The sequence below is a fragment of the Ptychodera flava genome, chromosome 21 (genome assembly GCF_041260155.1).
Source record: "Ptychodera flava strain L36383 chromosome 21, AS_Pfla_20210202, whole genome shotgun sequence".
Classification (NCBI taxonomy): domain Eukaryota; kingdom Metazoa; phylum Hemichordata; class Enteropneusta; family Ptychoderidae; genus Ptychodera; species Ptychodera flava.
Window position 1 is genome coordinate 6585250 of NC_091948.1, and position 27459 is coordinate 6612708.

Genomic DNA, 27459 nt, shown 5'->3' on the forward strand with positions numbered 1-27459 from the left:
CGGCATTATACTCATTGAGCTTGATTTCAGGGTGTATTTTTTGTCTCCTTATCAATTTGATCAAAACAAGCTTTTCTAAGAATCCCTGTTATAAATCCAGGCAAATGCTGGCAAGAGTCCAATAGAGTAGAAAGAGCTAGAAAACAGAAGAGAACTGACCGTGGCTAGGTAACAAAACCAGGGATTGGACACTGCTCTTTAAACGCCATAATTTGGACCAGATGTGTTGCTTATGTCCAGTGATTTCATAGACATGTTGTATTGCAAGACATATTATGTGTAGCTATGACAGTAACTATAGGTACCTACCGGTATGTAGCAGAGATGGTTATCAGACACAAGTCATTTTGGTCTCCTTCATAACTATAACCCAGCTAATTTTTTCCAAATCCTCACATTGTTTAAGATTTTCCCCAAAATTTTGATCAAAAACTGCAGCCAATGACAAGTGATGTCAATGTGGTCTAACATGTTCAAAATATTACAGAAAAATTCATAAAAATTGCTAAATTTTGCACCAAAATTTTGGAGGGAAAAATTAAAGCACTCAAAACATTAATTATTCAAATTTAATTTCGATTTATACAACCTTTCCTGTTAGCTTTTTTTAAGAGTTTACATTTTTCTTAAAACTGAGAACTCTTAATGCCAATGTGTGATATGCATAACAGCATGTACAGAAGGCAGACTTGAATTGCCACTGATGAATGAAGGATGGGCATGTACAGAGTTTTCAATGACTGTACTATGATATTGCACAAATAAAGTCATGACAGAGGGCATGACTGTTTGTTTTGATTTTAAATACATCTGAACTCGGTGAAATTCTTCTTCTACGCTAACTCCATAAATATAAATGTTACAAATACTGAAATTGTTCAGCACAAACAATTCTGATGGGATGTCAGCATAAAATTTACACTACACAGGTGTGACTTGTTTGAGATTCACTGGACTTGCAAGACCAATCACATGGCTTTTAATGGCAGAGTTTCTCATAAATGGCAAAGCTTTCTCAATTACAGGCTATGTGATTGGTTAATTCAAAAGCCCACGAAACATGTAATCCTAGCAAGCAATGCTGGTGTATATGATATGAGACGAAAATCTCAGTATTTCTCTAACATTGAAGCATAATGGGCAAAACAGACCCAAAATAAACTAGAAAGCATTTGCAAGCAAAAGCGAAGTTCCAGAGACCAGAGCAGCGGAAGAAAAGAGAATGTGTGACGAAGATTGGTGCAGAATGAAAGAGTGCTTGAGATTTTAATATGCAAGCACGTACCTATAGTGAGGGCTGATAGCGGTACCAACAGAATACAACTAAAAGCAAGGCAGTCCAGGGAATTACAGTACACAGATTACAAATGCCTACATGTACGGTAAAAACGCAACAGATACATACGGGGGCGACAACGCACGGAAATGTATATCAGACGAGGGGAGACATCGGACCTAGGCCGTTGAACTTGAAAACCGAGGCCGTATGGCTACCCACTCAGCTCCGGACAATCAACAAATATACCGTTACAGTTGGTAAAACTGCTCAGCTCAAAGAAACTATTAAAAGATGTAAAACAATGAGACATCGAAGTTCCCGTGACAGCATCGCTAGGAAAATACCACCAAAATAGAAGTGTCCCACTCTGATGTCATATTTGCCATTGTTTACAGTCTTTTCATTCACGCACGCAATCTGGGTTTTCATTCTCTTCACATGCATTTTCATTTGATTAAAAGCAATTAACGCTTCATCTGTTAAGAGTTTTTACCACTGACTAAAACAATTTTCATTGCTATGTTGCTGTTTTCACAAGATACTGACCGTTTGATCTTGGAAAGTTGAGTTGCTTTTACGTGCAGCCAACGCATGCCGGTGCGGTGACAGACAGTTCACTATGCTAGGCCATGCCACGCTGTTGATCGGCAGCATACATCACATGAAGTCTTCGTTCCAAGTTTACTTTTTATTTCAAGATGTGAGTCAAACAGAAATTTCATCAAATTGCCACTTCTGTATCTAGGGATTGTGTAATCAGTTTGTTTTGAAAATATTTCGTCAATTACGAGCGGATATCGTCGCTGACTTTTGCTGTCTTTTGGCTATGGTTGTATATCAATTTTTTCTGTCCTTTACATACAATCGCCGCCGGTACCATCAAGAGTGGGACGTGTGAAATTGTTCTGTTGTTGACACTATTCATACAAATTGAAAGGAGTAATAACTAGTGACATTGTAAAACAAAGAAGCTACAAATAATCTGTCTTCCTTTCGTGTGATCGTACGCAAGTTGACCAGTCCGTGCCATTGTGAACATTTTGCCGCTGAACCTCATAGCGTCGCAGGTAACAATGATAGCGTCGGGTGAGATCGAAAGCGTCGTGCCCCGCGTCGCTGTTTTGGGCTGGGGAGAACCCTGTTAAAGCCTCGTATATGTATACAAATATCTTCGGCAAAACTTATAACAAAGTTATAAAACCCATCTTCAAAATGCGATCGCTCTCCAAAACGTCACAATATGTAAGCTCTTGAACGATGATCACGCACGGTCGCTATGCTTGAATCATCGCAAAGCAAAAATTCAACATGGCCGCCAAGACCAGTCTAAACCATATGGATGGCGTATGACGTAACAGTATAGCCACGTACAGCGAGTATTTAGAGAAAAATAAAAATCAAAAAGCAACAAAAAACAAAGCGAAAGAAAGCTAGAATTATTAATAGCTGAACGCAATATGATATTTGTGCAATGCAAAATAAAAAATAAATAAATAAACAAACAAGAAATGCCCGTGAAACCCATCCGAGCTGAGCGATGACGTCATAAGCGTGTTGCAATGCATTCTGGGTAATGAAGGTAAAATTTGTGTATAGCATGTTCTATGGTAGTAATACGAGAAATAGAAAAGAAAGAAAGAAGGAAAGTGAGCAAAAACTAACAGTTCCAGAGCTGGTCTCTGGAACTAATTAACAGCGTTTGCAAAATTGATCCTCATGCTAATTTGCATTGAAGAGAGTCCCCTTATCATTTCTCAAAAGTCTGATGTGCACAAATTGTCATGTGTATCAAAGACAGGCCGTGTTCATCCTCAGTACCACCTGGTTCTACTGACAGTATACATATCAATGCACAGACACCGTACTGGTACGCAGTACCTTTATCAACATCAGACCCTTAAAGGTGAAAATAAGAAGAAACTAGATCTTTCTCAGTAAAAACAAAACAGATTACAAAGTACCTTATATATATTTGATATTATAATGTAATACTTTATATATGTGTGTCTGATACAGGACGTATGAACTTAAGAGCTAGAAATCTGATTGACAAGAGAAACATCATAGTATTTGGGTGAAACAATCTGTCATTTTTTCTTGTCACGAACAAAACTAATCACAAATAACTCCATTGAGTGCAAATAATATTTTCCTTGAATTCTTGTTATTACATTGTTATTGCAATATACACAAAGCACATGTTCAAGATCAATGTGCAAATTGCCAAAGACACGATGTCAAATTACACACAACCAAACTAATTGAACATGATTTGTAATCTTCCCACGGGAACCAACTGATGATGAACTCATCATTTAGATAGAGATTCAGTTTTCAGTTTGAAATAACTGACTGAACGGCGGACCACCAGGAGTATCTACTGAAGAACAAATTCAAACACGTTTTGTGATGAATTCCTTGGGACTCATCACTGAACCAATCTTTGCCAGAACACCCAGTATGACATGTCAACATTGGGTGGCATATGCTATCTGTATACTGATGGCACAGCCAATGTGCTGTAAAAATCAAATTACAACTGGTTTGTGTACTGATGCAAAGCTGTTTATATAAAGGTTTGACTACAGCAGAGGGCATAACAGTCATTAATCAAGATCAGCTGACCTTGGCTTACCCTGCTGAATGTTTTTGTTGGTGTCATCTCCAGTTGTAAATACACAGAAGTAAAGTAGCCATTCTTGAAAGACCCAGAAGTGTTCTGCCACTGTGTACAACAGTATGTGAGAAAAGCCATTATGGCCTACATATCTCAGTTCCAAGGTCACTTCAATATTTATAGACCCTTTTACCCTGAGAAAGTGCTTGGGAAACGGGAATGGCACGACAAGACATGTGGATGGGGGGAAAATGAGAACAAATTGACTCTAACTGTAGGTTTAGTCACGGAGTAAAAATAGCTCCAAGTTATGATTGAAATGATATACAGCATGCTTTTCATGGCATGAGAACTGACTCTAACTCTAGGTTTACACATGCAGTGAAAAAAGCTCCAAGTTACAACTAAAACGACATAAACACGCTTTTCATGGAGTGCCAATTCCGGGAAAAGAAGCATCGCAGTCAGTATGATTCTTGAAAAGATAAAATAGCTGATACTGAGTTGCTTCTTTATGACGAGTAGATGTTGAAGTCAGGTTTTGAAAAGTAAGGCTTGTCCTGAAGCCATGTTCAGACTTGTTTTTGTGCCACACTCGCACACACTGTAGTGAATCAGAGACATTGAAAAAAATATTTCCAACTGAAATATTTCACTTGTGTCATGAGATTTGAAAATGAAAAACAGATTTTTGCAGATATTTTTTATGAATGAGGACCACCCAATCCTACTGAACAGAGGGTCACGCAACAGCTGAAAAGACAAACACCGAAACTTGTAAAATTTTGATGAAACTCTCAGTAGTCATTCAACTTTCATAACTTGAAGCATCATAGCAAATATAGCAGACTGCTAGTTAGACTGGCCTAGCTGTGGCATTTGCGTATTAGTACTATATCAAAGAAAATCACTGTGACTAGAGCCCTCTACATACAAAATACCACCGGCTCGTCAATCAGACATGAATGCTGTTGATATTAAATATTCTTGCAATGTGATAATGTCATGACCAGGCCTTGAAAGATGAAGTCACAACGGTGTTTTTTTCCCTTATATTTGCTACAAAAACTTTGTCACTTCATACATTTGTTACAGTGTACACTTCAGTGAATTTCTTCAATATGGGTCAACACTGGTGGAAGCAACTATGGAAGCCATTATCTAAGTCACATCACTGATGTGTACGACTCATTTCCATAAAGGGTCAGGAAAAATCAGAGATGTTTGTGCAGATTAGACCAGGCTGTGGTTGTCTTACAGCATTTTCAGAATGTTGCACAAAAGCTCTATTGCGATTCTGAAAAGCACAGCCACCAGCCATGCTGCCTGTGGGTGTATTTTAGCATACACTTTTTTACACTCCTTTCAATATTGTCAAAGATGTGTTTCATCGAAAAGCATTACATGTCATTTATGTGTGAGTGAATTTCTTATATGTTTTTCATGCATCTTAAAATTGAAGTTTTTCAGGGTCGACCAATTATCAATGGCATATCCTTTTGTCAGCCAATCATGTGGTACCCTCAGATAACAAATACTGTAATGGAATAGATTATGTTGTGGTTAAGTGACAGTGAGTCAGCCATTACAGCGTAGGTAATGATAACCATGGTCAAGTTCGCCATAGCATATCAATGCCTGGACAACAAACTTCAAACCTTGTTTACAATTAAATGAGTCATTGGACATAATATAGTACCAAGCTGTAATCTGGATGATTTGTTTAGATGTATAAACTGAATTAAAGTCAAAATAATGCAGTAATTAGAATGTGTGACTGCTAAGCATAGGTAAATATAGTCTTCGCTATACATCATAGTGCCTTGTCTTTGTGCCAACTTTAAATGAAATTGGTCTTGGCATATCTGAGTAATGGCTCCAGCCTGACAGAAAGTAAAACAAAATGGCTGCCAGGTGGCCATAAATGTATTGGATCATATCACATATAAAACAAAAGAGGTGCATCTGTACTTCATGGTACTATGCCATTGTGTAAAGCCTTATTGAAATTGTCATGGAATTTCCGAGTAACACAGAGAAACATTAGAACAAAATGACTGACAGATGGCCATATTAGATCATATCGCAGAACAAATTAACATGCATGTCTTGGCACACAGGGTCATAGTGTAACCGTCTTTGTGCAAACTTTGAATGAAATCAGTCAGGACGTGTAAATTACAGCTCTTTGCACATAACGGCCTCCTGGTGGCTCTCTTGGATCGGATGACAAAATAAATTGATCTGCATACGCATGTATTGGTGTGTTGTCCTTACATCAAGTTTAGGAAAATTTTGTCTAGCCATGTCTGAGAAACAGCTCTGGACGGACAGATGGACAGACAGAACACAATTCATAAGTCCCTATTTCGAACTTTGTCCTGCGGGGACTAACAATCATGCATATATCTTAGAAGTTGATCAAGTATTATATTGCCAATAATTCCTGGTGACAAAGGTATGTCTCAAGGCTGATGCAGGCGTCACATCCCTGGATACCTTATAGACTCCCCAGCTTTAATACATTTGGCGTCTCAGACGAGACATATAGATTGAAACCTTACAAGTACTAATGATGTTTGTGGAGAATACTTTCACTATCACGCTCTGAGAAGATTCAGGTATGACTGACCTTAGTACTTGATTAAATTCTCTTTCTGATGATGAAGCTTATACTTGGATTGTCCAACGAGACACAGAAGCATCAGACAAATAATTTGTAAAAATATTCTGCCATTCTACAGCCTAGTAATTCTTTTTTTATTTTAAAATTTACATCAATCAGCTAAGCTTGACTTAAAATCATTGGTGATATAATTTTTTGTTTAGCAAAATATGTTAAAGATCCATTAGCTGTAACTTTGGTCATATTTTTATTTTGTTTGTTCTGTGTATCATCTGCAGTTTCTGGTTTGAATCCCTGAACCATGGAGAAATTCCTAATGTTTAGCTCATAAATATACCCTATATGAGTATAATCTGCATTGTTATTGTTTAAATTTTGTATTCAGGTCCGGACTAGAATACATTTATCAACAATAACAATGGTCATTTCACATATACAGGCTGAGTTGGCAAGCAAGACACCGGGTATTGGTCATGATGATCGGATTATAGTAAAATTCTGTAGTTGATACATTGAAACAGAGTAGTGAAAAATTAGTCAAACGTTACAGCTAATGTCCCTTTAAGTCTTTATTTTTTACTTTTATCAAACCTTTTGTTAGTTTTCAGCAATTAATGTGACACTTTATTTCCCTTTTGCCTGTTTGAATGAAATGCTCAGAATGCTGTGTATTGTGACTGACGTTTTTGCTACTGCTACTACCATATTAGAATATGTATGACTGGTACTGTTTCCAAAACAGTTTTTTTGACTTGCACGTAAAATTCCATGAACACTGATGACAATTACTACGGGCTATTTGTTATCACTGAATTCATAATCTATGGGCAATTCCCATTGGCTCACAACACCAAGAACTGTGTGATTTATTCTGAAATCAACCAATAATAGCTGGGTTCACTAAAACGACTCTGAGTATGGAGAATCAAAGTTCTACTAACCCTGGCGGGGTGAAGGGTTCAGGCTTGATGAACAGATATGCCACCAACAGTTCAATGGCTTCCTCTTGGAAGTACAGTGATAACAAGTGTGATGAAATCCATCGTTTAGCTAGCCTGACTGTCCCACTGTAAGCAGCACATTCCTGTTGAATCCTGTAAAACAAAAGTATAAGATACCTGGTAAGTCCACTGTGTAACAGTCTCGTCGTTGGAAGAATTTAGTTGTACTTTTTTTAATTGGGCAAAATTTTGCTGCAGTACAAGCCAAAGTACACTGAACCAATCAAGTACATGATCAATGCATGCACACATGGAAGTACATACTTTATGTGCTTCTTTGTTGGTATTGACAGAAGGTGAATTAAAGTATGAAAAATCAGGCTTTGATTCAGATTCAAGTAAATAATTATTTCTAACACAACATACAAAGTACCTGCTACATACTTTTGTATTCTACATGAAAAATTATAAATGTGGTAATATTTTACAAAGTGAACACAGGCGGCTTTGCTCTTGCATGTAATTTTTTTAGAACCTTGGACAGGTGTGGGGAACAGAGGATCAGCTTGGAAGTAAGATAGTTACCATAGTCAAATATTATTAGCAGTCTCACAGGTCTAGATGGTTAGAGTTGGGTTTGTATTTGTAAATGAAAATGGACATCCTTGCTCATTATATGTTAAAAGCTACATTCTTCTTGGCCCACTTTAACTTTCCATAATATACCTTCACAATTTTGGTTCTTGAGTAGACTGACAGAGCACGGTAACCATGGATATAGAGTCAGTCGTGACTGAATCTCTCTAGTTCTCAATGATACGAACAGTTACCTCTGCTCTCCTTAATGGTTTGTCCCGAACCCATTATTATCAATGGTGATTGTGGACCTGTTTACAGGGAATTGGGGGTGATCAGGTTAAATATGGTAAAGTACAGAGTATTTGTGTTACACATACTACACGATGTGTGCAATATGTAATGTTATTGGTTGCGGATGAATTGTAGTCTGGATTAAAATTTAGTTGTCAACAATAATGTAAACTGCGATTACCTAGTGTTATGATGGCAGGCTATTAGGGGTAGAGTAAATACAAAACTGATGTGAAACAACTCCTGAACTAAATAAGCAGTTCACTATGATGGTAGGTTGGAGTCACTTGTGCAACTTTCAAAATCAGAAAGTTGGATTTTAGAATCAATCTTGATGTGAAAATAAGATTGAAACACTTTTGAAGGTTGTAATGTGGAAGAGCTTGAAATATGAAATTTCAGATGATGAAATTTGGTTCAAGAACCAAGGTTAAATAATTGTACCAGGATCAAGGTGAGAAAGTTGTAAACAAGTGAAAATCATATTGAATTGAAGTGAAAGCTCCTTGGGGACTATGGATATTTAAACAACACATATGATGAACTAAAAACTCATGGTCTTTATGGTTAGAAGAAGGTTTACTATGCTGTATTTCCATTGTCCTGTGCAAATTAACACTCTTTGTGTGCCACACTGCCATCAGAATCATGCATCTTTGTGATACTCGATCACAATACGAATTACGATTTTGTTTTGAAATGTTTGTTGATCATTAAATTGGGTGTGTGTGTTGGGGGGGGGGGGGGGAAGTAAAATTATAATCACGTCTTGAGATTTTTGGACTTCCAAACTTCATTAGAAGGGCGAGGGGTTTAACTATCATAATTCCTCAGGAATGTTTTCTGCAGCATTCTTCGACATCTTTCAATTTTCTATTACCACTGCATTATCACAGATGGGTTATTCTGTGGTTGGTGATGCACGGGATGAGCAATCCACTTGCATTGAGGAAGATGTTCGTTTGTGGATTTGCTTTACTTGCATAATGCAAAAATTTAACTGAAATTTGCACAATACAGCAGGTGATTAGATATATCATGAACAAGAAATGTAGATCAGCTAATGAATAAGAAAACACCCTATCAATGTAAAGGAGGCTACATGGCAATCGTTTTAGGCCTTGTGCTTCACCGACTCTGATGAAGTACAAATTTGTTCATTCTATAACCAGCAATTAAATTTGAGATGTTTTGTAAGGTGGACAATCCATTTCACAGTTGGGGAACGGAAACATAGGTTTGAAACGAGTGTTGAGAGATTGTTTATTTCTGAATGCCCTAAATTTGGTCATAATTGGAAAATTACTGTTTTTATTACATTTTCATTTGTTTGAAAATATGAATGAATTTTCCTATTTTAATTTTGCGTTGGCCTTCTCTACCACTTAAGTTTTGATTTTGCAAAATAGGACATACTGTTGTTGTTATTTTGATATTTCATATGTTGAAAAAGACAATAAAAAAATTCTGAATGAGTGGAGTACAGCCATAAAGTAATCTCTACTTCAGCAATTTTTAAAACAACATTAACAAATACCATTCATTCTTAAACACTTTATTTTAGTGCAATATCAATCATTGAAAACAAAACTGGAAGAACTACAAATTACGAGAAACAACGAAAGGGAGTGTTTTAAAGCTTTCTGGAATTTCCATCATGTATGAATAATTTACCAGAAAGGAATAATTCATTTCAGAATTACTCTTTCTGGAAGCGACAGAAATCTTTCTGCTTGAGAAATCCATTACTGAATCCTATTAAGTCAATTAAACACATCATTAGGGGATTGGTAGAAAATTACTTTGCATCAGAAGTGCTTTCTGTCCCAAGAATCACGTTACAATTTCTCTGTTGATATTTGAGTGTCGTCTTTACTTGTCATCTGATCTTTTCACTGGATATTGTAATTGACACGAGACCAAGTAACAATCGTGAAAGAGCAGAAGTGATCTAGTTTGTATTGTGGTTCAGGTAATCTGCGTCAGCTATTCCTTGGCTATGATTTGTCCAGGCAAACTAATTTTTCACAATAAAAAATTGAGGGTCAACCCGCAAAATTTTGGAATAAGAGAAACAAATTACGTAAACTTTACAAATTATATTTAAAAATTCAAAATGGCTACCATTCTCTCACAACTCTCTTATTTCCAATTTCATTTAATGAAACATGGTGAGCAAGAATATAGGCTTCAACATAAATTCATGCAAGCTGTAGACAAGTAAAAATGGTGAGGTTTTTGGTCTTGAAAGTCTGTTCTCCAACTTTATAGAACATTTTACCTTTCAGAGTAACATCGTTCTGTCTCACAAACCTGGAAGTGGCGTACTCTGGTAAACAGGTTATGCAAGAGTGTCAGATTTTGTCCAGGAAAAGTTTTTCATCATCAAATTCCATGAAATCAAGGAACGGAGGAATTAATTTTCAAAATGTCTTTGAATTGCCACAAATGTATGTTTATGCATCAAGCCAAGGGCTGAAGTAGTGGGTGAAGTAATACTTCCATCTTGTAGATGACTGTGCTTTGTCTTGATGTCAGAGTTACGGTGAAAACGGAACGTGATAGCCATTTCAGCAAATTTCAGAACTTGTAACCACTGATTTTACTTGTGTTTTTCTATGATGTCCCACACTGTAATGGACAATGGACTAATCACAGAAAATTCCTGATTTGACAGTTATGCAAATTTTTTCCTCAGAAACCATCTGAAACTTAGCAATGATGCTGCTCTTGACAGACGTGTTTGTAAACATTTTCACAGCCAATAGGAACTTAGAACCCTCCTTCAATGTTCACACTTCTAACAAGACTCAGATTCCATGTTTGCTTTAGGGGTAGCTGACAAGGCTGTTTGAATAAAAAAAAATTTTGTATTGCAGATGAGTGGGCAATTTTTTTCGCATATCAGTAAGTGGGGAACAGGTGGGTGGGTCGATTTTCCTCGGTGGTGCAAAATGAAATGCTCTTGCTCGGTGGGCAACTTGACAACTGCCCATCAGGTATGGACTGTGATTTGATTGTACTTGGAAGTTAGCTGATGGCAAGTGGGAAAGCATATAGCAAAGAGAAGACGAGTTTTTTCAAAGGGAAGACGCAGGGAAATTTCCTGATAGGGAATTGGGAAATGGGAAAACTAATGTGTCAGATGAGAATATTCAAACGTTCCCGGGTCAGTTACAATGAAACCACAATATCATTTTCCCCTCACTGTTTTAGCTTTTTCAAAATAAGTTAGAATAGTATATTTACTCATAAAAACAGTTTTGGTTACAATATCTCAAAATCGGCTGGTTGACTACTGTCTTTGCATATTCAAAACGTATCACGTTTTTTTATTTCAATGTCATATGAGAATTTTCAATTCTCAAGATAGGTTCTGGGAAAGCAAAATAATTGATGCTTCGATAAAATATGCCAGTAAATCTCATGTAGGTGTTGAGGGGTCAGGTGTCAATGGGGTCAAGGTTGAACAGTGACACCTCACATGTTGCAGTAACACAACTGCCATGGCATGTAAATTTATCCCATACTGTTCTTAATTGTTGCATCTACTACAAATTGATGAGTTATTGTTGATCAGAAGACAGTTGCTGTACAATGAAAGACTTAATTTGATATCAAATCTCTAAGTTTGATGAACTAGAAGACTATATCAATGTATGAGAAATCATTTCCACACAAGAAATTTTCTTTGTCATGTATATACAGGGGTTTCATTAAGAGCCGCAGCCGGCGAAATTGACCGGTTACTCTCACGATTTCGCCGGCTACTTTTTTGGAAATTTGAACTCTTTCATAGCTAAAATATTTTTTACCTTCTGAAATGATACGGAAAAGTTTCACAAGCTGTGTAATCAAACTTTTCAACGGCTGTTATGTGGCAGAAACAAAATTTAGAGACGAGCGACTACAACGATCGCCTTGTACTACGATGCAGCACGGTCTTGCGTATACTGCCTCAGTAAAAATCGGACTTGCAATTGACGATTCTATTGGCTACCTGAATTTCTGATTCCTATTTGGTGACCTTTATATGCCTATATGCTAATGAAAACGTGCATACTACACCTGTCGGCCGTCGTTAGCTCAACTCAAAATGGTCGATGAACAAATGAAGACGGAAGCGATCGCAAGGTAAAGCTTCGCTGTACGATCCTCGGTTTTGAAGTGGACCAAGAAACAGAGAAGGATAATTACCTGGATTTAAACTGTTTTCGAAGGCAATGACCTGATTTTTTTCTCACGAAAAACTTTCAGATTACAGTTGGAATTTTAGTAAGCCGATGTGCGTTGCACTGCGGTAGGCGTAATTGTGAAGGTATATAACCAGCTAAAAGTATGATATGTACTGCTCTTCGGTCTATCGACGCCAATAAGAACGTGGCCCAGAGTGCATGGTTACAATACGATCAGACCTCTAAATTCACTTCAAAAGCGATCATCAGTTTAAATCCAAATGTGCGCTTCTGAACGTACAAATTTTCATATTCTATATCAAGGTTCTTACTTTGCATACCCATATAGTCAAATAACCTTGAGGATCTTTGATTCTATTTGCGCAATATGGTAATGATTGTAATTTTTTATCATTATTCGTTATATAAATTATCCTTTTTACCTCCCCAGTGGTATAAAAGTTCTTCATCTACAGATTTCCATACCAAACATCAGGGTTCTTAATTTTAAGCATAACATTATGCATTAATGAAAGTTTCTAATTTACTGTGCTTAAAATATGAGTGTTTCATCCAGGATGGCATCAACAAGGGGGATTTTCCCCCTTTACCAGAAAATTTCGGGGGCATTTCACCAGTTCATGTTTTCTACTTGTACCTCTAAGGTGTGACTGGCACCATTTCATGGAAGGGGGGAGTGGTCCCCTTGACAAATTAATTGGGGGTGCCAACATTTCAACAGAGGGGGAATCCCCTATCCCCCTGTCTAGATGTAACACCCTGTCTAGATGTAACATGTACATATCAAATTTATATCATCATTAATAATAGTTAATTATTATAGTTTACCTCCTAAAAGCATAGAGGCTCTAAAGACTTCAGTTTTCTTTGTTCAAATTATCGTCAACATTACCACATTTTATCATTTTTAATTATGAATTATCATATTTAGGCCTAATCTCCCAGGAAAATGGCTTTTATGACATGAACACAAATTGCCCTGGAACACTGCTGACAATTCTCCTGAAAATACTAGAAATTCAAGTGACTGTAAGCTGTAAAAAGTAAATTTTAGCTCATTTTTCAGGGTTTCCGGTCTTCGGTCGGGAGGGGAACACCCCTTCCGGACCCTCCCCCGACGACGACCGCTTTGTGGTCATGGCAGCAGGAAGCCGCCTACTTTTGCATTCTAGCCCCCCTACTTCAAAACTTAATGAAACCCCTGATATAACTGTAATGCAAGCAAATTGAGCTACTAGGCAAAAATATTGGAAATAATGTGTTACGTAATTCCATCACTGATTAATTTTAGAATTACTTAGGAATCACATAGGTACTTGCAAATTTTGTAAGTCATGTTGTTCTCAGGAAAAAAACTTTATATAGTTAACAATGTATCAGTGAAAAAATATTAACTATCACTATTATACATAGAACTTCCAACCTGTGGTGGATTATGCTCTACAGAGGAATCTTGTAGAAACCCCACAATGTGCACCACTCAAAAAAACTTGTACTGCACCGTTCATGTCTATATTTTGTTATCTCTAGTCACGTGACTTGTCACAGAAAGAAACGTTTGAACAAAAATCAGGTAAAACCGATAAATGAAAGAGAAAAATATTCTGAAAGCTATTGAGAAATTTATTTAACAAACGGGTAAAGAACTTGACATGACAAACTACCGCTTACATGAATGGATGAGCAACTTGACTACAGTGACAAAACAAGATCTGTGGTTTATATATACAGTGTAGATTCCGTTAGCAAAACAATGTCTTATCTGTAGCGATAATAGCTTTCAACTGAGGCAACATTCTGGGTCAGTTTTTATGACGCAACATTCTGGGTCAACTCTTGTGATGACAAACAGTTTCTGAGACATGAAAGCTGACAATGCCGGTGTTCAAAATTATGCACACATTTCTGACACACGAGATATACCATGCAAAATACGAGGTAGATGAATATTCCACATTGATAAGGAATCATTACCATAAAATTTTGAAACGAAAACAATGCTCATTAATATCATTTTCATAAATAAATACTAGTCCACCTTGCATGTTGCACTAAGTGACATGAGAAAGTTTAAGAAGCTTGTAAATTTCCTGTGGGAACGTTTTCTTGAACTATGAATATCAGAAGCTTTACTAAGTATCTTCTGTTAAAATGAAACTTTAACCCTTTCACCCCAGTTCCCTGTATACAGGTCCAACTTTACCATAGAAAACAATGGATTTGGGACAAACCATGGTGGTGAAAGGGTTAAAATAACAATGTTGTATATTTTATGTCAAAAGTTGTTACATCCTCTGCAAAGTGAGGGGTAACAAGGATCAGCAGTTACTGATGCAGAATCTTGATCCAACTGGAACTCATCTTGTATCATCCGTAAGAAATTCAGTAAAAGGTGCGATGAAAACATGAAGCCGTACTACTCACACCTTAACCTGATATGCACTATTTGCACTATTGCAGTGAGAGTTCAATGCCCGTACTGTATCTAGGGCATGCATTCTCAGAAGTGTATCACGCCCTAGGATAAGAGTTTGAAACAGTTATCACTTTGTCTGGAGGGCCTACATAATTGTCCACGAGGGATGTCACGTTCCACTTTCGAATGTCAGAAGTCCCTTTTTCATGTTTTTTGTCACTTCAGGGTAGAAGTTATAATAAACGGAAATTTCATGCAGTGATTTTGTCCTGAAGTGACAAAAAACATGAAAAAGGGACTTCTGACATTCGAAAGTGGAACGTGACATCCCTCGTGGACAACTTTCAAATTTGCTGGCTTCAAATCCTTCTGATTCTCAGCCAGTCTACAGATGTTGTGGACTCATTTTTGTCCTTGTAGAAGATTCAGGTTTTCAGTAGTGGAAATTGAAATATTTTCCTGTAGAAATGATATACAGAATTGTAAAAAATTTGAATTTATCATACTAGTGAAAAATGTGAATTTATTCGATCATCTCGTGTAAAAAAAATTGTGACATTGCCCTGATTTTTATTCTTCACTATAAGAACAAAGCTTTTGTTTTGTTGGACACAAATTGCAACTAGTTTAGAACTTCACTTCTGAGCTATGCGTTACCATGGTATTGTGAAGAGTACAATATGACTGCACCTGTCCACTAAAGTCACATTTTAATCCTCTCAGTAATATTTTACATATCTGATGACTAGAAACAGAGCTTGAGGTATAACATGGACTATTTTGGTGACTACAGCAACAAAACATGACAAACAGCATGGCATGAGAGGACAGATGTTAAGGTTGACAAAATTTTGAAAAACACATCAATATGTGATGATCTAAAAATATCTGGTTGAATGTGTTTAAAATAGAATTAGTACAAAGACAGACACAGACGCCTATTTTTATCCTGTCTTTGTCTACAGATATGAATACTGTCTACAAATTCAACAAAAACAGCATGTTGATCTAGCCATCACAATTTTTTATGATGCCACCAGCCATTATCATCAATCACGCAATTCTTTTCTATTCACTGCAGTTATTTTTACAAAATTAAAGCAACGCCTGGATTATTTTTTACTCATGTTTGTTAAAAAAATTACAAAATAGTTTGGGCAGCATATAACGGTTTGACAGACTATCATTTTATTTTACTACCATAGATTTATTTTTTAGACCATCTATTATGTTGCTGATAACTATCGCAGTAATGTCTACGCTCTGCAGGAGACACAATAGTTGCCTTGGGGATGAAATCAGTATTTAGAAAAACAGGAAATAATAGGTGTGAAACATTAATAATTGAAGCTGATTGAATAAAGACAAACTACAATTCCTTTTGTTCCTCTTTTTGAAAGACTGAAGAAACTGGACTAGTGAGGGTGTTCTTATACTCTCCAAGATCAGATGGTGTGGCACTTCTATCTAGTTGACCGCATAACAAGCTGACAAAATGGAATTACAATTAAAAAGGAGAATAATACTTATTTCATATTATAACTTTTGAGACCATAAAACTCATTAAACGATATATGTACTTTTTATTGGACTGGCTGATGAGTCATCCTATGCTATACACTTTTAATGGCAGAATCTTGGTGTTAAATAGGAGCGATGGGAAAGATTTAGGCATTCTAAGAAGTGTATCATGCTCCAGGACCTTGTGTCGACAATATCACCGTATCAAAGGATCTTCATATTACTCAGAGGAAAAAAGCCCTGTATCAAATTTCCCAATATTATATATTCTACAACATTTCTAGGAAAAACAAGTCATTGACAATGACATAGTCCCCACTTGTAATAGGAGTATTAGTCTTGATGGGGCAGGGAAATGTGGTCATTAAGAAGTATCACTGGAGTGTATATGTTGAGATCTATGGGCACATAGGTCTATGTCGTTGTTCCCAATTTGAAACACATGAGGCATGTCTAAGTTATGGTTCTAAATCAGGAAAAGAGATCAGACCTCTAGCTGTATTGGCCAGCCAAGAAATACATATGCACATAATAAATGAGGTACAAGATGTGACATCTTAAGGTCTAATATCCTATCAAAATTGAAGGGTATAGAACTTGTGGTTACTGAGTTATGCATATATATGTATAATCAAGGTCAAAGGTCATTGAGGTCACGTGACATTTTGAGAAAAAAAATTGTATTGCTAATTAATCCCTATATGCCAAAAATCAGACCTCTAGCTCTATTCGCTTGCCCAGAATTAGATATGTGCATAATTAATGAGGTAAAGCGTGTGTTGTCATAAGGTCTCCCATCCTACTAATATAGCACTTGTGGTTACTTATTTATTGACATAAACGTATATTTTAGGTAAAAGGTCATCGAGGTCACATGACATTTGGTCAAAATATTTCTATCCTATAGTTATCCCTATATACCAAAAATCAGACATCCAGCTCTATTGGCTTGCTCAGAATTAGATATGTGCATAATTAATGAGGTACAATATGTGATGTCATAAGGCGTCCCATCATACCATATATGAAGGATGTAGCACTTGTGGTTACTGAGTTATGGACAAATATGTATATTTGAGGTCAAACGTCACCTAGGTCACGTGACATTTTGTCAAAATGTCTGAGATATCTGCGCAAACGGATGGACTCAAGGATGGACGGACGGACGGACATGACCCAATCTATAAGCCCCCTGGACTTCATCTGTGGGAACTAAAAACTGTGTCACTGCATGGAGAACTGCCTTATATATGGAAGTCTATGGAGAACTGCCTTATAAATGGGAGCCTATGGAGGTGTAAACTAAAAAGTCCTCTAACACAGCCAAATTTGATCGCATTGTGAAACAAATCGACGTGCATCTGTATGGGGTAGGGTACTATCCTTGTGCAAAGTTTGAAAGAAATTGACCAGGGCATGTCTGAGATATCTGCGTGAACAGATGGACGGACGGACGCACAGATGCACTGACGCACGGACGGACATGACCCAATCTATAAGTGCCCCCGGACTTCGTCCATGGGGACTAATAAAAAAAAAAGATTGTTAATATTTGAAGGCGGATGACCCTCGGGGATACATTTCAAATGTTCAGACTTCAAATTCTTTTGATTCTTAGCCAGTCTACAGATATTTTGATACTTGTAGAAAAGCTAAGGTTTTCAGTCATGAAACTTGAAATTTGAATATTTTCCTATAGAAATAACACAAAGAATGGGAAAAATTTTGAATTTACCATATCAGTGAAAAAAAAAATATTAATATGATTTTCTATTTTAAAAAATGTGCTAAGATCACTGATTTTGTATTCTTCCTTCAGAAAACAAAGAGCTAATGGGTTAAATAACAGATGCAATGCGCATTTATCTGTTCACCAAATTTATGAATGGTTTTTTATACTCATTGTGTTTTCACATATGACAAAGACAGAGCTTTAAGTACAGCGATGACTATTTTAGTGACGACAGCAACAAAACATGACAAACAGCATGGCATGAGAGGACAGGTGTTAAGGTTGAAAAAATTTTGAAAAACACATCAATATGAGATGATCTAAAAATATCTGGTTGAATGTGTTTAAAATAGAATTAGTACAAGGAAGACAGACAAAGACGTCTATTTTTATCCTGTCTTTTGTCTACAGATATGAATACTGTCTGAAAATTCAAATGAATACAGCATGGTGATTGCACCATCAAATTTTTTTATGATGCCATCACCATTATCAATCACGCAATTCTTTTCTATTCATTGCAGTTATCTTTACAAAATGAAGGCAAAGCCTGGAATATTTTTGGTTCAACAGTAATTAGGCACACTGGTAAAGAGAGTAAATGCATAGGAAAACTTGGGTTTATTGTGAATGAAAATAAATTTGAGCAAAATAATGGAAACATTGCTGTTCTTTGTGTGATAGGATAAAAATAATGGGTGTTTTTGTATTTTTATGCAAACCGTGACAATGTTAAGCAAACTTCTGTCAGAGAAATGTTGAAAGATTGTAATCCAGTCATTGCCATTGTAGCACAGGCAGCACTTGTTTAGAGTGATGAACAATTATGGACAAGATCATATAAAATGGTAAGATACTATTATTTTACTATTATTAATTTATTTTTTAGACTATCTATTAATGTGGTGGATATCTGATGAAGCTTTGTCTCAGCTCTGTAGGAGACACAATAGTTGCCTGGGGATGAAAATAAAATTTAAAAAACAGGAAATAATATATGTAATCCAAATACGATTGAAGCTGCATATACAAAATTATAATTCTTTGTCTTGAAAGACTGAAGAAACTGACCCCATGAGGGCGCTCTTACATGCTGTCAGATCAAATGATGTGGAACTGGTTGTGGTTGCATAAATTACCATTACAAATGTAATGTTATTTATTTCTCATCAAAACTTTCAATAAAATTGTTTCCAGACCATTTAATATCTAAGGTTTTGATTATGGGTTTATTGGGTGAGAAGTTGTCCTATTTGTGTTTTTGACAATAAAAAGCTGGAGTCTGAGTGTTAAAACATGTGCAATGTGACCGCCATGCTCATTGCATAACAGGTATGTGACGGGGAAGTCCAAACCATATTTTATACAAAATAATTCATTTCCTTGTCTGGTGGCCAATAAATGTAAAGCTAGCATGGCTACTTTCCATGAAAGTGAGGCCCCAAGGTCTCCCATGCCTTCCACATATTTTCTCAGTGTATTGAGTGCTGGTGTCCTGCTGGTTGTCACTATGAACGGCTGGAATAATGACAATCCCTAAGCAGGATAAGCTTAGGTGGGCAGAATTATTGCGATCAGTGCTTTCATTACTGACATGACAACTCAAACTCTAACACTGACGTCACGTTTGAATGGGAAGTCACAACTCACCATTGTAAGAACCAAAACAAAAGATCCTTCTTTAAAAGAAAATATCTGACAAAATATCCATTTTTCAGGCACATACTGTACGCCATTATTTATCTGCAGATACCATCATTATTCCCATTTGATACGTTTTTGAAATGGCATTGCAGCCGTCAGACTTTGCCAGTTGTTGGTTTTATATAAAAACACTGGAAACACTCACTAGGTTTGCAGTGAGTTGGTATTCCCAACACTTATCTCGTCAGCGCAGTCTGAATACACATTTAATTGCCTCCCCTGACGAATGAATTTAGGTCTGGACAGGAATTCATTACTACATAACGAGGAAAGTAATACAATGACAAGTTGAGATGTAAAACTGAATGCTTATTTCCATGGATACAGACTGTGCACAGTTGTTTACTTTCCTTTGAAGGCAACTGTTCACTGAATGAAATGTGATGAGTCACTGTAAGGCCAAAAAAAAGAGAATTTTGTTTCTGGTTATGGCTTCTTTCCAAAACGGGGCACAATCTTATTTTTATTTATTCAATTCAAGTCAGTCAGTCTTGCTTTCTCACCATACAGATGATGATGTTCTGGTTTTTGAATGCTTGGGTAATAGGCAGTTTACATAAAGCGGATCATCTTGTGACTGAAATACCTCATTTTCTCTATTGTCCATCTCTGTTCTACAGAAACAGGAAAAAAGGAGTTTACGTAATCCTTACAAGCAATGTGCCAACCGGCCAGAAACAACTTGTTTACAAGTCTTTGTTTGGCTTTACTTTTATATGAGAATGAATGAAGTCAAAATCTGATTTGATACTCACCCATGAAGAGCCGATGTTAACTTTGGTAATGCTGAGATCTCCCTGTCCAACATCTTGGATTCTTTCGTATCTCTGACTTTTACTAGCCCATCTGGTGACTTCAATTTTTTCAACAACAGCACTTCTCTTGGGTAGGCTACCATGACACGGAACACAAAGCCATCCTGCCCAGCAAGTTCAAAAGACAAAGTTCTTTTCTTATCTCAATATTAAATATTGTACCTCATATCAAATGGAAGACAAAAGATGGCATGATATGTTTCATCCCTGGACTTGCAATGATCCTCTGTCCTGGACAGGTTGTGTTCAAAAATATATCATCAGTATTGGTCTCTTTGCTGAACCAACATTACATAGATCAAACAAGACATCAGGCTCTTTAAAATTCTCCAGTGGAAACTTAAAGGACTGGGTTGTTTATCAGCTTTGCCTCTCATCAAACTGATTGACTGAACACAACTTTCAAAGGAGAACAAAGAACTAATACCTTGGAATTCTTTTGACGAGCTGCGATATGAGAACCAGGAATTGAAAACTGCTGCTTTAATCCAAGGAATCGAAAATACTAGTTTTAAACGTTTTGCCTCATTAACAGTGGTAACAGATTGAGCTGTCATCTGCACTGATTATGCATAGATCACTATAATTGTGATTTTACTAATCAGTGCAAATTCCAATACTTGAGAGTAAATAAATGAAAATGTGCTTGTTTTTCAGATAATCTGTTTATGTATGCAAGGACTAAACCCTGATTTTGATTTATTAGAATTTCATTAGAATTCAATGAAAAGATTGGTGATCTGTCACGGCAGAAACTTCCTGGCAAGTACTGGATTTTAAAAACGTTACATCATTTTACAAGTAGCCAAATGTGCCTACCTGTACAATGTCAGCATACTTGTCAGTTGCTGCGGCAACAGGACCATGTTTTCGGCGCATCAGATTGGCCAGTTTGATATGGAATGCTGCTTTGATGGCCTGAATTGCAGGCAGATCATCTGGCCATTTACCACTGCCTTCCATCGTGCAAATCACTGTGAATAATCGAAAAAAGTTTAGTAGCTTGTAAGGGATTTATAGCTTCTAACAAACAAATATAGCGTCAATGACACTGTTGCTCCAATATCAGTGTTAGCCTTCGGTTTTCAAAAGCATTTGCCATTTTGGCTTGTGTCATCTAAATTCAATTAGCCAAATCAGAAAGTGATAAGCTATTTCTTCCCATCGCAATTGTCAGTGCACGTTTGGCATAACAGACAACCATCATCCTGTCTCTGCTACAGAAATTGTTTGATCCCTGACACCTCCACTGTTCTTCCTATACTCTCCAATGGTCCACCATCTTTGATTCAGCTTTCTTCTTTACTTGTTGTGAGCCTGGCTGTCACCTTCAAAATAATCTGAACCATGACAACCACCGCAATAATATGATAATATATCTCTTGATTTCAGTACTGTTTTCCACTTCCCCAAATCTTGATGGAAAACAGTAATGGCAAACACGGGTTCTGGATCTGAATCCCCATTGTTTGCTAAATTTACTCAAAGGCCCAATAGCTGTATCTTTTAGCATTATTTTTGTGATTTTACTTCCAAACCAAAACAAGTTCGTGGAAATGTACTCATTGAGGGGTGTTTATAAAAGTAGAATAAACTGTCCACTAGGACTGCATGTGCAATTTTGAGCAAGATAAATAATAAATGTTTGCCCAAACGTTAAATGGTGCCCTCAAATATAGCAAAAACACTGTACGTCGTGCATATATGCATTGGAACCTTCACAGAAACAACAGAGTAGTCAAATATAATGCATAGTGCTGAATATTTCCACTGGGACATCATATGCTTTGTTTTCTTTGTAATATTAACAGTTTTTAAAAATGGCGGGAAATCAAAATAACGATTAAAATTGAAATTAACTTGTCCAATTTTTCAGTAGTAAAAGACTATATCCTTTAAATTTGTAGAATTTAGAGAGAACCAGAGAAAAAAAAGCCTTTATTGGGTCAACGAATTTCAAGAGTTACAGCTACAGGGGCTTTAAATTAAAGTCATGATGCTAAACTCTAGTAAAGTTGGTAAATTTGCAAATCTCTTGAGATCATGTGAGATCAAACACTCGATGAAAGTGGTTGCAATGAGAACAATTATGTTACCAACGAAGAATGTTGTGAACGATAATTTTACTGGCAAGATCATGCAAGAATTATTTTTTATCAATGGTGATGAAGTGCAAAGAAAATTTTACCAATTTGAACTTAATTTCTTGTTTGCAAATTTGGCTCCCTTTAGTCCAAACACTGCATGTAGTTTACAGACAAGCTTAAATGAAATGAAAATGGTTGAAATTTTAAAATCCAAAATTTGCTGGTCCTGTACAAGTCTTACACACTGCAGATTCACATACAAACTATACAGATGACAGACATTTTTATATTTGCATATTTAAGTATGAAATATGGAATTAAAAATCAAGTAGTCTCAGCCACTGAATAAGTAAGATGATACTTTTGAAACTGAAATTTACATTTTCAAGAAAGCTAGACCAGCAAATTGTTTGTTTTCAGGTCAACTACTAGGTCTATCATGAATTCATGTAAACAGGTGTTCACTTTATTTCTAAAAGCTTCAGTAAAATATACAATATATGCTATACATACAATTTACTGTCAGAAAAATCAAAATTTGTAGTGAGGCAATGGTTTCACATGTCATTATGTTTAGTTCTAATGCATTGACATTCATCTGACTATCTTCATTTCATATGGTATGTACCTTTCAATGCCGGTGTCCAATGTGTCGGAGTCTGGGGTAGTGGTCCCTCTATATATCCATGGATTTTTAGACTTTTACGGTTCAACTTGTGTGCAGGACTAGGTGGAATGACCTGAAATAACAGTCACAAAATTGTGAAAAATACAAAATTTTGTTTTAGTATAGCGTCAGTTGTGAGAAACACAATAAGACGCAACTGATTGTTACAAGTTTAACCGATGATGACATAGTCCAGTAAAGCAGTCAATAGATTTCAGCGTTTGAGAATCAACACAATTTTGTGTCCTTCAAATTATTGTTCTGGAAGTGCCACATGATGAAGTCGCTTGAAGATTGTTACTCCTAAACTTCACTGAATATGATATAAAACATGCTGGCAGTTTACTTTCTTCAAGTAAGAAGATGTTTTCTTTAATAAAGGATTTTGCCAAAATACTGCAGTGATTGTTCTGTGGTTCTGCCTATCAAACTATTATTACTTCACTGAATATTGACATAGCGATCACATCATGAGTCACACTCAGAACTGAGTTAATACTGTTTTCAGTTTATGAGGATTGAGGCAACAATGCAGACCAATTGACCAGAAGTTAGCGAGTACATCTTACAGCTTATTGGTGCAGTATTGGAAACATTTGTCCATTTGAAGAGAAATCATTGACACATCAGGTCAGTCTATCTTACCTCAGCATATCTGAAGATCGGTGAAGAACCCTGTATTGATGCTATGCTCAAAGGCAGGTCATCCAAACCACGCAGCATTTTATTTAAACTATCAAATGCATGTAAAACAGCTAAATTTTCTTCATCCCCTGTCCCTGTCTCTTCCTTCCTTCTTTTCTTATTTCCTGCACTGTTCTTCTCATCCTGAATTAGCGGTTGCCATAGCAATGGGTCAAGATGGCCACCAAGATAGGTAACAGAGTCTTGAGGCATCCCGGCATGCCTACATAGAGATAAAGGTTAAAAATATTTCTTGCATTTATCATCAACTCATATATCTCTCTAACATCGTCAAAGGACTAGTGTGATTGTGCTCGTAAATATTGAAATGCCAACATTATTTTCCTTCATTTTTGAGGAAAACCAGAAAATAAAGTCAAAAATGTAAATAATACAGTTTTAATGTTTTTTCTGCTTTTATTAGTTTTCCTTGATTTTTTTAATAATAAAAATATTGAAACATTGCTTGCTATTATTTGTTATCTCTTTATTTAAAAAAATACTGAAAGGTTTTGATAAAGCTATACATAGAATATTTCTATAAATAGTGTGAATAGCTGACAGAAAAATTAAAGAGTTTTTTTACTATTCAAAATATTGGTTCAATGCTGGATTTTCTTGTGACAGAAATCATTAATCTGTACAAAATCAATCTGACATATGTGCATTTGTACTCACAATTTCAAAAGATGTGTAACCACTTGCTGACAAATCAGTCTCCTGTCTGCCATAGTATTGCACTGCCACAACACTGCTTCACGAATGCTGGCATCTTGAAATCGACGGAGCTCTGACCTTTCACCCCAAAATGACCTGAACTCTGCAGCCTGTCAAGAGACAACAACACTTTCATTGAAAACAATTATTATTTTACGTACTTCACTTTGCTAATAGCCCTAACTCACTTTAGAATGTACCTGTAACAAGAGACAGTGTCTAGAATTACAGTCTCTCAGGGATGAAGTTACAAAAAGTTTCACTAAAGTGAAAGCTTGGCAAGGAATTTTCACACGGAGAACTGCTAGCAACATGCAGACAGCAAACCAGATAATATTTCATTTTCGAATACTTTAATACATCATAAATACAATTTTCTATGAAAGTTTTTGTTGGACTTTGGGTATAGGAGTTTTCTGTATTTTCAATTGTATATGTACTGGTATGTAAAGAAATACTTGGAATTCTGAATATTCAAACAACAGAAACTGAACTATAAGAAATTCCCTTTTGCAGCACACACACACACACACACACACACACACACACACACACACACACACACACACATATATATATATATATATATATATATATATATATATATATATATATATATATATATATATATATATATATATATATAGCTCATGGAAGCCAAAAAAGATTTACTGATTATTACAAATGGAGGCGAGTGTATCATTAAGATGTTATTTTTTAAGGTGGGGCTGCATGTTGCCAACACAGGTTTTTATTTCAAAGGAATATTTTTCATCTAAGATGATGAGGAAACCCCTTATACTATATATTTTCAAAGAGCAGAGAGTCTTTTAAAGTTTAGTATGGTAGCAATATGTTACTTGAAGGATGAAGAGGGTGTATATTTGGGGTGAAAAACCTCAAATTTTGTATCAGTGATAAAAATTAATTTTAAATCAAAAACTTGACACTGTTTTCTGAAATATAATATTTCACTTGAAAGAATATTATTTGTAGAAAAAACTGCTATTTCATTTTTCATTATCTATCCTCATTCTAAAATGGCATGGGTTGAAAGACTGACACTCAAAAAAGTGATTAAAAACATGATTAGCAAAATTAAAATGCCTCTTATTCAAAATATAACAACTTTAACAAATTAATTAAAATTGAATGCAGCGCCCCCCTTCCACGCAGTTTACCTACCTCTGCTGTATCTGCTGGTGGTCCCTTGTCCAATATACTACTTGCAAATTCATTGTCCAGCAGAAGACCAAATGTGAGATGACTTAAATCTTTCCAGTGTGGCGCTCTTTGATCAACATTCCACTGTTCAAAAATGTAAACAAAACGAATTTAAAAAAGATTTAAGAATCTATCATTTCTAAAATTACATTTATATTTTACACAATTGCACAATTTCTGTTTGATCAACTCACCTCCTTGATGTCAGGTTGGCACATACCAAGTAACTTGATACGTTTACCCAAACCTTTCTCCAAAACTTCGATGATTGATGGCAGCACAGCCGTGACATAGTTACCTCCAAAATCAACCAACCTGTCATCATCATCGAACTTTGCAACAGCAGACTTGAGATTTGACAATCTTGATATGCTAGTCAGAGAAAAAACATCAGAGTTGATCGAGTTGATGTCATACAGATCTTTCACCTCTTCTAAAATTTTATTAGTACCAAAAGGAGAAAATTCCGTTCCCTCTCTGTACATGACTGGAGATTTGAAAGTGCTTGTCTTCCTGACCTGATCGCCATGTTTAGTAAGCTTGACATTTTTTATTTAGTTTTCCATTTTCAATGTGCTACATTATGTTTCTCCAGAGTTTAAGGTAGAACGCATCTGGGGGACAGATATTCTGACTCTCAAATTTCTACAATACTTTTCTGATCTACCAATTGTGGGGGCTCATTTTAAAGCTCTTGGAGAAAGAAAGACTTTCATTGGCTTAGTCTTTCGAAAATCCAAAATTTATTTTTCCCCCATAGAGTTAACACAGGGATGGCAGCCATTTTGAATTTTAAATATCGGTAAATGTTGGATTATTTGTTTCTCTAACACCAACATTTGCACGGTTACCCCGTTTTTAATTCTTGATTTAGTAAGAGAATGGCTGAAATTTTCATTAATGAAAGTTTGAGCAAAAGTTTATGTCTGTCACTTTGGAGGTACATACTACCTTAAAATTGGCAACCAAAACCTGAACAGAGTATACCACCGCTAAAACATGATTTATTATTTGGGTGTTTTCTTTTTAAGTAGTCGTCTTTGACTAGTTACCCTAAACAAGAAACCTTGCAATAGTTGAGTAATAATTAAACATATATATGTTTTATCACAAATCTACTTACAGTATCTGTGGCGAGTGCGTTAATGTTTGTGGGACTGTATTTAGTAGAACTGAGTTTTACTCACTGGAAGATTTGATCAAACTTCATCTGGAAAGGAACGGGAGTCATGAACAGAGTATGAAAACTGTTGACAGCTGACGATGAAAGGATAGTCTGCAGAGATAGCTCAGCTTCATGTTTCATCTGTGACAAAAATATCAAAAAAGGTGAAAACAGCACGCTGGGGAAAAATGGAGGGTG

The 27459-nt window shown here is 36.1% G+C and overlaps 1 protein-coding gene across 4 annotated transcripts in view; it reads right to left on the minus strand.

Moving 5' to 3' along the window:
- Positions 1 to 27459, minus strand: part of LOC139121231 (nucleolar protein 6-like) — a 53139-nt gene that overhangs the window by 12749 nt on the left and 12931 nt on the right. For all 4 annotated transcript variants that reach the window (XM_070685940.1, XM_070685937.1, XM_070685938.1 and 1 more), the window contains 9 exons: positions 27284 to 27402; positions 26291 to 26468; positions 26058 to 26180; positions 24834 to 24982; positions 24117 to 24378; positions 23433 to 23544; positions 21537 to 21691; positions 20658 to 20821; positions 7464 to 7616 (listed from right to left, as the gene is read on the minus strand). In XM_070685940.1, the coding sequence (XP_070542041.1) occupies positions 7464 to 7616; positions 20658 to 20821; positions 21537 to 21691; positions 23433 to 23544; positions 24117 to 24378; positions 24834 to 24982; positions 26058 to 26180; positions 26291 to 26468; positions 27284 to 27402 (1415 nt within the window). The remainder of the gene's footprint in view (positions 1 to 7463; positions 7617 to 20657; positions 20822 to 21536; positions 21692 to 23432; positions 23545 to 24116; positions 24379 to 24833; positions 24983 to 26057; positions 26181 to 26290; positions 26469 to 27283; positions 27403 to 27459) is intronic.